Consider the following 15,075-nt stretch of genomic DNA (forward strand, 5'->3'; position numbering starts at 1 on the left):
TGACATTAGGCCAAATCTGTTCAGGATCCAAGGCAAGTGATCATGGCAAGTGAAGGATGTGTCTTTCTTCCTGTATGGGAATTTCTTCATGTATTTCCATAACCCAAGACAATTCCAGACCTTAGTCTTCTGTAATTCAGGGAAAGGTGGAGGTTTTCCATAGGAAGCCCTGAATGCAGGGAGCGTGACTCAAGAAACCAGAGACACCAGGCAGCTGTTTTTTGTGGCAGATGTTGGCTTGGTGGCTGTGACAGAACATGGTGTGAAATGGAGCTTTTCTCTACTTTTCTCTACTTCTCTACTTGTCCTTTCCTAATGGTGCTTTTTGCCATCTGAATTCCCTTCAGGAAGGGGGAGGTGGACACACCCCACCCGTGTGCTTTCTTCAATGTCTCTTTACCCGTGTTTGGTGTAGAGGCTGTAGTCATCTTGTATGAACTCATGTAAACAGGAATTGTAAAACATTTGAAAACTTTTTTTGAGCTAGAAGTACAATTGTGACTGATAAAGTCGATTTCAGAGCTGTGGGAAAAATATTATCTCCATAGATTTGTTTCCAACTCTCCAAATTTACCAGACTGACTGTTTTTCGGATGGTAACTGAGTGTCTAAATCCGTAATGAGGTCCTGACCTTTATAGGATCTGTGCTAAGTCACATAGTTGGGAAGGATGAAATCATTTTTCAGGAAGAATTTATCAGCAGCTGTGGCTTGTGGGAAAGGTGAAGGGCAATGTCAGGTTATCCAGCCAAATCGAGGTGTGCCTTGGGTGAGGAGGGAGGGAGCCTGGGTGCTTCTTGATGGGTGCCAGAGCTGAAACTCAGTGGTACCACATGCTGGTTTGCAGAGATACAACCTTTTTTGGTGATTTATCCTCCTTTATAAATGCTTGGAAAAACAATTTCTGAGTGAAATGCACCTTGTTTTGCCATTTTGTGCTGGTAGAAAGAAATCATTCCTGATGTAATTTGAAATGGCAAAACCATTACAGGTCAGTTATGAAAAATGCCAGTGGCTTCCTTGTGTTTGCACTTTCATGGTGTTTGCTGTCAGCTGCAGAGCTTTGCACATTTCAAATATTTTGCAGAATTAATTTAATGGACCAAGGTTCAGAAATGTGGATAGGATTGGGGTAGTTTTGCAGGCAGCTTAACCTGAGTGAGGTTTGGGCTCTGTGCACTGGGCAAGCAGCAGTCCCCAAAAATACTGAGCAGATGTTTGCCAGAAAATAGGAAAAAAGGTGAAAATTATCAGGTATTTTGAATGCTGAGAGATTTAATCATGGATTCTAACTGTTGGGGACTTGGCTTGATGTGTCAGGTATATTTTCTGGGCCATGAAGTAAGAATGAAATTGACTGACTGCATTTGAAAGTTGCTGGGTAATGAAAACAACAGCCAAGATTGTATTTAAATATGAAATTAATATCAAGTGGCATTTATGGAACTCTGAGGAGAGATTGTTACTGAGAGGAGACAAGTGGAGATCAAATGTTATTGGTTTTTGAAGGAGGAATTCTGGAAGATTCTTCCAGGATAGCACACATAGTTATCTTATTAAAAACTCCAAAAGCAAACAGGTGATAGAAACAATCTGTAAGATCCTGTCCAGCGGGGAGAGCTCCATAAATCTTCAACATCTGTACCAAATTACTGAGCTTCTTGGGGCTTTTTTTTTTTCCTGTAGTGCACGTTTCTCACTATGAACTAATAGTACATAATAATAAAGTGCTGGCTGACTGCCAGCACAAACAGGGCTTTGGCGAACTTTCCGAGTGTTTGTGGAAGTAGAAAAGCAATGCAGCTGTTGGGCTGGGGCTGTGCCAGCTGAGGATCCATTTCCCAGACAAAAACCTCAGATCAGAATGAAACAAGAATCAGATATTTCACATATCACTGCCTTATGCAGGTTTTTCCTCGGTGCTGCGATGCTGAGGTTTGTGGGCAGGTTTTGGGCTTCGCACCTGCAGTCATCACACAGCTCCAGTGCATTTCCTAGTGGTTCTTCCTGTTCCAAGAGAAAGGTTGGAGCTCTTGGTGTGACAGTGCTTGGTACAATTTCCCTGGGAGGTCAATGCGAGGGACCATAAAGCTTTTGGACCCTGTGGCTGTTGTTTAGTCTCTGTTCCCGTTCCCCTTCCTGGGGTACACAGGGCAGGTTCTGTGCAAGCCAGGCCCTGTTTACATGTGGCCAGAAGCTGTTTGGATCCAATAGTTGGATGCTTCGAAGGAGCCAATGTCATTGGTGTGTTTATTTGTCTGTTTTACTTGGAGAATCCAGAGCTGTGAATAACACGTGCTTCAGAGGACGGCGCCTCGTGCTCCGGGCTCCTCTTGTGGCCCCAGGAAGCTGAGGAGCCCTTCTCCCGGCCCTGGCTCCTGGAAAAGGCCTTTGGCTGGCTGTGTAGCCAAGGTCCAGGCTGGAGGGATCAGGGCTGGCCAGGGCTTGTGTCCTGGCTGGACTCACTGGGAGTAACCTCTTGGGGATGGTGGACAAGACAGCACTCCCAGGATTAGCAAGGTAACATAGAAAACCTGGAAAGAGTCATCACTATATCATATATAAAATGATAAATATCCCTTATATCACATGAATCACCACACAAGGATGTGCACTAAAATATTTATACCAAAAAAAAAGACTCAACCATAGTGGAAACATCAAAGAACCAAAATACTGACCCGAGTTATTTAAGATGTAGCTTTTTTTGGGCTTTTGCTTCCCATCTATCATCTTATTTCCCAAGATTTTACATTCTGGCCCATGTGCTTTCTCCTCCCAGGATGCATCTCAAATTGTTTGCTCACAAATGCTCTGAATAACAAATTGACCTAATTTAGGCGGCATTAAGGCTCTTTAACCCATCTCAAAGGGCAGCGATGCACTGAGGACCTACAGGCATGCATTTAAATGAAGGCAATAATGCCATAGATTTCTTCTCCTTGCCTGACTATTTTATCTATGCATCAGATGAAAGTTGGAGGGGAAAGGTTTCTGTTAGTCTTGTCGGGAGTTGGCCAAAAAAAAATGTGAAGAATGTAGAAAGGAATTAACAGCTGGTGTCCATTTAAAACTTCCATGTGGGCAAATGCAGACAGCCTGCTTAGTTTTACCTGTTGTCTTCCTCTGGTCAGCACCCACTGGCCCACTAAAGGTTTAGTTTAGAAGCCAGGAGACCAGTTTGGATGCGGTGCTCTTGATTCCCCTGCCAAGAAGCGGATGATGTGTGTTGTGTGTCCCCTGGGGAGGATGAGACACATTTCCTGCTCTTTGGGAACCAGTGGCTCAAGCTGTGCTTGGTTACTTGAACCAGGAATCTTGTTGGCCCGGTAGAATCGTGCCTTACACTGTCTGACTTGGTGATTGACTTGGTGACATATGACATTTCCCTCTTCCTGGGGAAGGATCCTTTTCAGCCTTCAGCCATGTTTCTGGTTTAGCCTAGCCAAAGATGTGCACTGCTGCTGCTGCAGGCTGTGCTGATTTGCAGAACAATTCTTAGCATCCCCGTTTCAAGGGGATATTTACTATTAAACTGCTCCATTTCTCAGTTCACTTCCCAGCCAGAGTTCTACCAACCAGTTCACTTCCTAATCCAGAGAAATGCTGGCATTCACTCACCCACAGTCAAGTACTGTCTTCATCTCCCCAAAACAAAAGTTGTCCCATTCTGTTGGTTATTCTGGGTTTATTTTCATTCAAGAGAGGACAGTTAGAATCCGTATGGTACCTGTAACATATTCTAGTGCAAGAGGCAAAGCTTTGCATGATCCCAGCTGTGATTTGGGCTCTGGCATCTGAAGGAGGTGCTTGTCCTGGAGCAGGCTTTGGTGTGCCTCCTGTGGGACCACCACACTGTCCAAATCCGAGGTTTTTTTAAATTCTTCTTTCCTAGGCCCACTCTTTGTCCAGACCCCATGAGTTGGTCGAGCATCTCTGGCTATAGCAGAGCTTGCTCAGCAAGAGAGGTCTCGGGAATCTCTGGTACGTGGAGCCGGTACCTGTGTGGGAGCAGGTGGATCATCTTGGCACTGCTGTGGGGTAATTAGTGCTGTCTTGTGTTTCCTCTTAATGAGTCTCTGGGTGTCTGGACTCGGGGCTGCTCCTTGCTGGGTTGGTGCTGGAGCTGCTGAAATCAGCTGTTGCTTCAGCTCTGTTGCCTGCCTTATGGAGGTTGTCAGCAAATCCTTCTCCATTCCCGCCCCAGAATCTGGTTGTTGTTGTTTGTTTGGTTGCTAATTCCAAACCTGCCGACTGCGTAGCAGGTTATTTCTTCCAGGCTGGCCCTTTAAATTGCTTCCCTGCTCCGCCTGCCTGTGAAATATCGCTAATAAACAGAGTCCAGAACAAAAGCCTCCACAACAAAACATCCTCTTCTCCCTGGGCGTCTCCCTGGGTGCGGTTTCCCACCGCTGCTCTGCAGTTTGGGGGCAGAGCCAAAGCAGCTCAGTCTCATTCTTCCTCCCTGGAAATTGTCACCAGGCAGCCTACCCCGACCAGCAGCTCCGAGGAGGGAGGAGGTGCCTGGGCACAGTCCGTCCTCGATCTCCTCCTTGGCTGGGCGTGATGGAGCCTTTCCCTGCCTTGACATAAAACCCTCCAACACGGAGGAGGTTTGCCTAGGCGTAGATCCGCGTAGCTTGGCATTACTCCCTGGTTTTGTGCCCTGCCCCTCAGGAACACTCCAGGATTGCTAAGCCGTGAGTGTGCTCAGCCTCCCACGGCCGCATCTTGTTCTGGCTGTGCCTCAGCTCAGCACTGCGGCATGACCCAGGTGGGCGTCGCAGCCTCCTCCCTGTGGGAAGGAAACGGGAGCTCGCAGGGATGCCGGGAAGGGAAGATGGGCAGAGGCTCTGGCTCACTCCCACTCATCCACGGGTTGGATGTCTGTTGATTGGGCTGGGACCTTTCGGAAGAGTGGGGTGTGGGAGTGCAGAGGGAAAATGGAAGGGCAGGGGAGACAGCAGCTGGCTGGCTGGTAAGCCGGGCCTGTTTACTTGGCAGCCCTCCTCCTGTAAGGAGGTCAGAGCTATCGCATCTCGGCTCCGGAGACGGACCACGGGAGCAGGAATGTGCTCCGGATGGAAGTGTGTCAGTGCCTGGAGTCAGCTCTGTAGCAAGGGCAGGCTTGGAGATGTTCTCCTTCTAAATGTAATCCAGGGCCATCGCTTCTGTGTGAGACCCTCGGGGTAGGGGTGGAAAGTGGGGCAGGAACTTCAGTCCCAGAGCCATGGCACAGCACCTCCGTCCCTCTCCCACCCCCAGAAACCTGACTGTGGCTCTTTTCATTCGAATTAATACAACAGATGTAAACTGATTTTGTTAAATTATCTGGTCACACAGAAGCAATCGCAGCATTTCTTGAATGACCTGGTGATGTCAGAGTTATCAATTTTTTCCTGAGGAAAGTTTCCTTGTAGGTTGCAAACTGAGGCACTGTCTCCATGATGCCCCTCAGCCAGGTGCCACCTGGTGCTGCCAGTTTGCTGTCCAAGTAAACAGTGATGTCACCGAGGGCATTCAGGTCACCTGGGACTTCCTGCCAAGTGAGGGTCATGGCCAGAGTCAAGATGTGAAGCTTTTCCTGCACCGACAGCGGTGCCCTCATCCAAAGGAGGGCCAACTGTCTGGCAGGCCGGAGGCAGTGGGAGCGTCTCCGCTTTCAGTCCTTCCCTGACACACAGCAGGTTCCCAAAGCTCAGAGCTCTGTTTCTTGTAAGCTGGGTCATGAGAGAGTGGAGACCAGAAAATGGGAAACTCCTTTCCGAGGGCACCTGGTTTTTATTGGAACTCTGCTCTCTGTGAGCGCTTGAAAAATACTAAAAAAGAGTTTTTTGTTTTGTTCCTGAAGAAAAAGGTAAATACCGCCATAGACAATTGCCCTGTATTTTCACTTTTTTTTTGGTGAAGGTCAACCCACAGATAGCTTCTAGAACACAGGGTGATATTAAATATTGTCCTTTAAATGCTCCGTGACTGTGGAAGGAATTTTTTGGGTATTTTCTTTGGAAATGTGTTAACAAGTAGTGGAATACATCAGTTTTCCTTCCTGCCAGACCAGTTATCCCTGGTTCCTCCACCAGTCCATCCACAAGTACTTAGAGGTGTTTGGAAAGTGGATCTTTGCCTTGCTCTGTGATCAGGATGGCGAAGGTGAAATGCAGAGGCTTCTAACAACTTCACAGGGTGGTTTGGTGAAACGGGGTCCCATCTCCATGGCAGGTCTCTGTGAAGACTCCTGGTCTCCTCTGTGGTAGCTGTGAAACAGCTGAGTCCTGCTAAAGCTGAGGGGTGGATCAGAGTAAAGGTTATCTTGAGTGAGAGCCTATGTCAGAAAAGTCCTTCCTGTAGTTCCAGAAGGGATTCAGCTGACCTGGAGCCTTTTTGATTCCAGCTCCAGTTCGTTTCCTCTTGTGGATTTCAATTGGGTTACAACCCAGAGCACCCTTAGGGGTAGATACAGACAACATATTGTTAATCCTACTCAGATTTTTGATCACTTTATATTAATTCACCAGCATCAGAATGTTTTTCTATTACTTTCTTTTATTTATCAAAAAGTTCAGGCAATTCTGTGGTCAAAATTTCCTCTCTGAAAATTTATAGTGAAATAAGGGTGTGGGCTGTAAGAGCTGAAAGGCTCTTGGCCTGGTGACAGTCATATTCCTCAGAAAAAGGAGTGGCATGCCAGCTGCTGACCCCACAGATCAGAGCACACAGGTGCCCCAGCACATATTGGTTGTCTTGTAAAGCCCTCACAACATTCAGGATGCTATTCCAGTCCCGACCAGAACATAATCCCTGGGTTTGCTGCTCATTTCTCACTTTTCAAAGTGACCAGCTGCGTTTGCACCAGAACAAGTCTGCAAAGTCTGAAGAGCAGGTTCAATTAAAACTCATGAACCGGCACATGAATTTTCCTCCATGGGAACATCCTCTCTTGGCCTAAGCTTTGGAAAAGGCACCTTGTGGATGGGTTACCCTTCTCAGAAATGCAGCCCTTTCTGAGAACGGGTGGGAAATCTAATAATTGGGATATAGAAGTTGTAAATAATGCAAGAATGGAGGCAGAAAGAGAAACTGCTGAGCTGAGCTGGTCCCCCAGGTTTTTTCCAGCTAAGCCATTTGCATGGCAGGACATTCCCAGATATCCTAATAATTTCAGGGTCTGTCTTCAACTGGCACAGGAAAGACTAAGAGGATGATGAAAGTGGTTTTTAAAAGCAAATGACCAAGAGGTGCATGAATTTAAATCTATGGGAATTTCTTTACTGACTTACTTAGAAGCAGAAAACAGGATGGAGGGTTTAGAAACTGCCCAGCTGATGTTTCGTAAGATTTTTTGGGTCCTGAGTTACATCTCTTTTGGCTGTGTTGGATTCAAAGGTGGTTTGTGACTTGGAGTGAAGCCGTATTTAACCCACAGATCTCACAGGAGCAGCCATGGACTATCTTGTGATGCACTTATTGGAGTTGAACTGAGCTCTTACTGCTTCAATACTACAAACCTTGCCCAGCAGTGCTTGTTTAGGGAAAACCACAAACACACGAGCAAAGAGGTCGAGTACTCTGTGTTTTGCTTAAAAGCTAAATAAGGAGGTTGCACTCTTTGAGCTTGCCCAGCGCTTGCAGTAAGTGGAGTTTTATTCTCACAGGCCTCGTGGGTGTTCATGCTCTGTGTGTGACTCCAGGCCCTGCTGGATCCCCGTAGACTTTCCCTTTTGATAGGGATGCAGGAATGCCACTCCCTAGGAGCTGCTGATGGCTGAGACAAAGCCCTCCCCTCAGCAGCTTGGCAAAATGTGTTTTACATTCTTCAAGTCATGAGGGGAAAAGGAAGGGCAGTCCCAGAAGGAATTCGGTGCTCGCTCCACCCTGAAGTGTTTTGTGTGGTATGTTCAGTTCTGCTTGATCTTTGTACTCCTCTTTATTAACTTCTTTCCAAAATTAGCCACTTTCTACCTAAAATGTCTCAGATTTTTCTGATTTAGTCCATTAATGGTTTGTATATAGTTGGTGGCAGGGAATGGCCTTCTTTAGAGGATGGTTCAGAGGCAGTTCTGGGATGGGTCTATTCTGGGATGTTCCACAGGGAAATACAGAAGCCTGGAGAGTCTCACCCCACAACTCCTGTTATGTGTCTGACCTCGGATGAAATCCATATGAAGCTTTCCCCTGCCCCCTCTGTGTTTCTAGGAGGCTCTTCACATAATGTTGGCACATCTTGGCCTGTACCCTCAGCTGGATGGAGCTATCTCAGATTACAGAGGGCAAATTTGGACCACATATATATAAATTAAATTATTCTGGAGTCTTCAGGATCAAATATTGGAGTCCAGATCTGCTGGGTGATGGATGAGAAACTGGGTGAGACTTTGTTGTTCCAAGAGTAGAGAGAATCAGACCAGAAGGTTTTAATGGTCTGTGCTGGAACTGAAAGATTTGAAATTTAGAGATTTATGTTTTTAAATAACCTATTTTCAGTCGTTTTGAGTTTCTCCGTGCCCTTGGTGCCCTGGACTGTGCTTGGTTGTTGGAATGCTTGTCCTGTGTGGGGCATGTGGTGCTGGGTGTGCACCAGTCACCCCTGCTGACAGCACTGGGGGCTCCAGTACAGTGAGGCTGTGTCTGTTCTCAGGGAGCAGCACAAACACTTTCTGAAGTTGTTTCAGTGCTTATTTATTTATGTACCCCATCTCCCAGATAGAGTGTGATATCCTGGGGTCCTCAGAAGGAAAACAAGAGCCTGGAATCCACTCTTAACTGCCTGGTTTTTGGAGTGATGGGTTATCTGAGATGTGGGAAGCAGACCTCCCTCGTGAAGGATGGGCTGCCTCATTTTAGTGACCTTTGCACGCTTTCCCAGCCTGTATTGGGGATAAAGAGGCTTCAGTCTTGCCTTGTTTGTGCATTCCTGAAGTGCCCCACACGCTGATTGTGGCATTTGGTAGCACAGCCTGTCCCCCTTTGCTGTGACATTTCAGGGTGCTTTGGGCTGTCAGGCTCCACATCCTAGAGCATGGACAGCCAGAGGAGTCAGCACCACAAAGTGGGTTGGTTTGGGAAGCAAAGACAAGCGCATGGAGCACTCTTGGGTTGGAAGATGCAGAAACAGTGTGGTTCTGTTTGTGGAAGGAAAGATGGGATTGGGAGAGGGGACATTGGAGGTCAAGGGAGTTACAGCCTTGCTGAGTTACCACCTTTATTATTTTGGGATTGGTTCAGCAGCTGAAACAACAAGCCAGAACATAAGTGAGTGTGCTGCCCTCGCTGCCCTGTCAGGACAGGGGAGCTCCTGTCCCTGGAATGTGCTGCAGTTCAGCAACACAGGGGCTGAGCAGGGAGAGAGGCTGCAAACACCTCCTTGGGCTTCAGGCTGAGAAATGGCTGGGATTGGGACATGCACTTTCCAGTCTTTCTAAGCTTTATGCTCAGGACTTCAGCTTCTCAATCCAAGGGTTCTGTACAACTCTTGAGTTTCTACACAGTGTTTTGTAAATACTTGCAGAGTTTGGCCTGTGGGGGTGTTTGATGTGTATGTTCATTTGGCATCCAGCCCTGAGCCTCTCCCAAGGTGCCCCTATTGACCTCTGACCAGGCCACTTTCCTCCCTGTTGAAGCTTAGGGTGAGAATCTCACTCTGTTGGGATGACAAGATGTGAGTGGACCCCGAGAGTTCAGAGGAACTTCCATTTTCCAGTTTAAATATTGGCTTAAAATGACACTTTAAAAATCATTAAATGTGTGTTGTGCTGCTGTTAGGAGGAAGCTGAATGTTGCTCAGAATAAATGCAAAGTTTGGTTACATTTTATCTAAATTTCCCTCTTTTTACTAATAATCATTGCCCTAAAGTGAAGAGCTGGACTGGTGAGATGGTCTGAGCCATCAGCAGGGGAGAAGGACCGACTGGGAGGGAAAATATCCTGCAAAGAGGGTAATGGAATTGCTCGTCCAGCCTTGGTTTCAGAGGGCTACCAGAAAGGAGGCAGTGTGTAATTTTGGTTTCTTGGAGGCACATATCTGATCTGTGGGATCAGGACACCATTCTCTTTGGCGCAGTGGTTGTGTCCATGGTTGTCACCAGACCCATGTGCTCTGGTGACCTGGAGATGCGAGTGTCTGTGTCCCCTTTTCAGTCCTGTTGCACATTCAGTGGGAGTTAAAGATGAACTTACAATTTATCTTTAATGCCAGGAAGGCTGCAATAGGTTGGGCTGTGTGTTAGCCAAGGAACAGTCTATTTACATAAGCCATGAGACCATTTGGGGATTGCTGTTCAAACTATATTTTCTTCAATCACAACACCATAAAAACCTCTTGACAATCCTTAGTAAGAGTAACAAGAATCTAACTGCAGCTTAGCATGTTTCCTGGAAGAATAGTAACTCTTGAAAAAGCAATGTTTACTTTAAAGATAAATGTAACTATTAGGAAGTAATTCCAGATGTGTGGTTATGGCAGAATTTCAGGGATTGTAGTCATAGCCTGTTTAGTGAATTACATTATTGCATTTAAGAGTAGCCAATGAATTTTTTTTAAATGAATTCATTCTTCAGATGGGCCGAATAAAACTGTTTATTTTCTATTATCTGAGAAACAAACAGAGCAGAATCTGGGCTATTTATGAAAGTAAATGCAAAAGGCCTGACCCCTGGATGTGGCCTTTGAAAACTGTCTGAGAAAACGCTCTTCCTGGTAGCTGATTTTTTTCTTCAAGCGATTTCTTCTTTTTGAAGATAATGCCAACCCCCCACCCTCAGATTATGCAATAGGTTTTAAGGAATGCTTTGAAATGAAGTGGTTTGATCTCTTTTGTCTCATGAGGTTGTCTAGCATGGTACCCACAGCAGAAGGCAACAGAGTTATATTTTATCAGTGAGGAAGAAGTTTGGGAATTTTCAGATCTTTCTTGACCTATTGTGGTGGGCCTGCAGATTCAGGGCCTGGAGCAGTTCCATGCTATTTATTAATTCACTCCTGTGCCTTATCCCTGGAATTGCCTGCTAACATCTCCAAGCCAGGTGCACACAGCACTGGCAGATGAGTTTAAGAGGGCGTGGACTAACTGAGAAGCCCCAGTGCCTGCTTTCTCTGGTTTTAAGTCCTGTATGACATCCTAGAGTGAGTCTGTATTGTGGACAGTAATGAAACTGTAACCTGCCATTTCTGAAATGCCTTGTTCCCAGTGTGTTTATCCAATCCTAAGAGTGGGTTGGCTTGCAGGATGCTGCTCGGGATGTTGGCAGCTGAAATTCCTGTTACCGCTGGCTCTCTGCAGAAAACATCATTCCTTTATTAGAGGGGTATTTCAGCTTAAAGCCAGGCCAGGATGTTTAAGTGACAAAGGTTGTTCTTGTTCCTGCTGGAAAGTGGGCTTCCCTCTGTCCCTGTGCTCCATGGTGATCTCTCTGTGGGTGTTGGTGGGTGCTTCGTGCAGAGGCTTAAAATAAATCTGTAAATATACGTGTGTTACGTGTATGCGTGTGCTACACACACACACAGAGGGTTTTCAGCGTGGTCCTTCAAGTGCAGCGCTGATTTCACGGGTGGATTACATTCAAGGTCATTAACAATGAACTTGGCTACATTAAGGGCTCCAGGAAAATTCCAAACCATTTCCCCCGTTACTCCCTGGGCAGTTGCTGGTGTTATTCATGTCAGATCGGGACACCCTTAACACAGACACAAGATGTGCTGCTGTAGCTCGTCCCAGCTGCAGGACCTCCATCCCTGCAGTCAGGAGCCTGGAGGTTTCTGCCGGGGCTCGTGTTTATCTTCCCTCCCTGTTCCCGGAGGCACCAGCGCGTTGTGCTGGATCAGAGCTGCAGCAGGACTCAAGAAAAGCTGTTTTCCAGCAGGGCCTGGAGGCGGTGGCTGCACACTCTAGCTCTGTCTCTGGAATCAGAATTCCGTTGTGTTCTCCTCACCTCGCTTTGCTGCAAGGTGCTTATTTTTATCCCTGCAGCGTTTTCCTGCTCCCCCGCTCCACCTTCCCTGTGGTGGGGAGCCGCATCCCAGAAAAGGGAGCCTGATGTCAGGGAGCGAGGCACTGCTTTTATTAGAATCAGAACAAGGATGTAGGTTTTCCAGCCCTATAGGTGTAGGATAACAGGCCATTTCATGCTCAATTTAGCTTTATCTGGGATAGATTTTGCTTGTGTGTTGCTCAGAGTGGGAGAAGTGATAAAGCACAAGTTAGAGTTGAATTTATTCTGGATCGAGTTGTGTGTGTTTCTAAACAGCAGAGACACAGAAATAAATGAAATCCCATGGCTTGTTCCATCTATATTAAATTACATGTCACTTCATCCCGATTTTGCGGTCACTGCTTTTATTTTTACAGTTGGAGCTGCAGCTCTTCCAGTGGCACATCTTCTCTTCCTTGAGCACTGGTGAATATAGAAAAGATGGAAAATGATGCTGTCTATCAGCCTGTTCCCACTCGTTGTTTATACCCTGGTTGCTCCGTGGATTTAATTGGAATTAACCCTGATTTCAGCCTGTGTGCAGGGATCAATGGGAGGTTTTTGTCTAGGCCTGATGCTCAGTGAGGATCAGCTGGGGAGTGCTGTGCAGAAACGCTCCGAGCGGGATTTAATCCTTGTCCCTGTCTTTGCTCCATGCTTTTGCTTGTTCCTAGTGGCAGGATCCGGCCGCAGCGGCTGATCCATGGCCCGGCTCCTGCGGGATGCGCCGCGGGAGCGTCGTCCCCACGACCTTCCCCAGAGCCAGTTCTCCCCGCGCTCCCTCGCTCTATTGGCAGCTTCCCATGACTAAAGCGATTCCTTCCCACCTTTCGTGAAGGTTGAATACTCGCACTCAGCCTTCGGTAACAGCTCCTTATGTAACAGCCGCCCCAGCGCGGCTCCGTTCCCATTTCTGCGCCAAACACCGGGATTTGTCCGCGCGGAAACACGGGACGGACCTGCCGTGGGGTAGGGACGGGGGACAACCAGCCGGCTCTGATATCCCGGGCCCGGACGGTGAATTAACGCCGCTGGTGAGCCACGGCAGCCACGCCGTCTGTCGCCCGCGCGCTGGACTTATGTCGCGACATGAGGGCGCCGGCGGGGGCAGGGCCGGCAGGTGGCGCCAGCGCGGCGGGCGGGGAGGGCCGTGAGGGGCGGCCCCGGCCCTGCCGTGGGGAGGGCGGGCTCGGTGCCGCGGGGAGGGCGGGCTCGGTGCCGCGGGGAGGGCGGGCTCGGTGCCGTGCGGAGGGCGGGCTCGGTGCCGCGGGGAGGGCGGGCTCGGTGCCGTGCGGAGGGCGGGCTCGGTGCCGCGGGGAGGGCGGGCTCGGCCCCACCCTGAGGGGCGGCCGCGGCCCCGCCCTGCGCTCCGGGCTGCCCGGGAGGGCGGTTTTGTGGCTGCTTTTATTTTTTTTTCTTTTTTTTTTTTTTTTAAGTTTCAAATAAGAAAGTGAGCTAAAAGAGAGAAAAGACGAGAGAGGCCGCGGACGGGGCGCCGTGAGGGGAGCGCGCGCCCCGCCCAGGTAAAAGGGCGGCCCCCTGGCTCCCCCCTTGCCCATGTATGTAACTGCGTTTCTGGTAATTATTGCGTCTTGCAAAGGTGAACTGTGTGTTTCTGTGTTTCTGAGGAGCACCCTGTGCTCCTCAAGGTCTCTCTGAGCACTGACTGGTAAAGAGGATGCTCAGTGCTATTCCAACTGAGCTCACAGCCGTGTATAACCTCCCTCCTCCTCCAGAGGTGTCTGCCTCTCTTATATCTAGTACTGATAAATACATGCAAATCCTAATCAGAAAGCAGAATAAATATGCAAACAGCACCCTGAAAGAGGAGAATCTCACCCCAAGGGTTGCGTTGGTGGGTGCCATGTTGTTCCTGCGGAGAGTTCAAAGTAATGCATCATTTAGTTGGTTTTATCTGGATTAGTTCATAAATAAATTTCCAGGACCAGTCACAAAGTCAGTATTTGCATGTGGAGACAGAAATATTTCTTCAGACTCATGTTAAAAGGCTTTTTCGTGTCAAATGCTTATGTGGCTTTTTAAGAATCTGCATTTTTTTTTCCATCAGTATTTGCACCATTTTGTAAAGGTATTGAGGTCATCTTTGTGCTTGAGGTTTTTCTTAGATGAGTTATCCACAGCTCCATATGCTATAGCCAACACTTACAGAACTCTAAAGCCAATGATCTGCTTTTGAAAATGACAATTGTGAAACTGTTTTACTGCACCATTCCATCCATGTTCCTCTTTGTGGAACTGAACATGACAATTTTGGATGTGTGCATGCAGCAAAGCTACTGCCTTTGCTAAAGCACTTAATTTTTAAAGAATATTTGTTCTCTGAAGGAGTGGTTGGTATCTCACCTGTTCTTGAGCTTATGCTTCAAGTAAAAGTCGCTTATTTTTGAAGCTAGAACTCCTGAGCTTGACCTGCCTGGCTTTCTTCCAGTATATCATATCATGATTCATATCATGCATAACATCTAAATGATTATTTTTATGTGTTTTTCTTTGGCAGAGGGTTTTAAGAAGAATCTGATGGTGAGGAGAGGCTAAGGAGAAGACTCAGGATGACGACAACGGTAGCGACAGATTACGACAACATCGAAATCCAACAGCAGTACAGCGACGTCAACAACCGCTGGGATGTCGACGACTGGGACAATGAGAACAGTTCTGCTCGGCTCTTTGAGCGCTCCCGCATCAAGGCTTTGGCTGGTAAGCACTGACCTCAGCTCTGGAAAAAAATGTAGATGGATAACTAAACTCTTCTTCAAAATACCTCTATCTGGATGTGTGTGAACCATCTCACTTGTCCTGGAAAGGAGGAATGTGGCAGGTGGAGGTAGTTGTCATGTAGTAATGAATGATGGGACTATACATTCTTTCTGAATACTTGCTGTCTTCTGCTGAATTCCACTGCCATCAGCAGAGAAATGAAACTGGGTTGGATCTTTTCTTGTTTGAAACGTTTGATTATTGCGTATTAAAGGCTATACATTAACCACATTTGTTTATAGAGCAAAGAGATTATGTCATGTCCTCTCAGCTCTGAGTCACTGCCCTGCAAAGCAATTTTTATGCATTCTGTAAATGATTTCCTGACTT

The 15,075-nt window shown here is 47.4% G+C and overlaps 1 protein-coding gene across 3 annotated transcripts in view; it reads left to right on the top strand.

Annotated features, from left to right (window-relative positions):
* Positions 1-15,075, top strand: part of SPTBN1 (spectrin beta, non-erythrocytic 1) — a 116,911-nt gene that overhangs the window by 19,854 nt on the left and 81,982 nt on the right. For all 3 annotated transcript variants that reach the window (XM_069008817.1, XM_069008818.1, XM_069008819.1), the window contains exon 2: positions 14,486-14,685. In XM_069008817.1, coding sequence (XP_068864918.1) covers positions 14,538-14,685 — 148 coding nt within the window. In that variant the 5' untranslated portion in view covers positions 14,486-14,537. The remainder of the gene's footprint in view (positions 1-14,485; positions 14,686-15,075) is intronic.

Source organism: Aphelocoma coerulescens, chromosome 3, assembly GCF_041296385.1.
Source record: "Aphelocoma coerulescens isolate FSJ_1873_10779 chromosome 3, UR_Acoe_1.0, whole genome shotgun sequence".
NCBI lineage: Eukaryota > Metazoa > Chordata > Aves > Passeriformes > Corvidae > Aphelocoma > Aphelocoma coerulescens.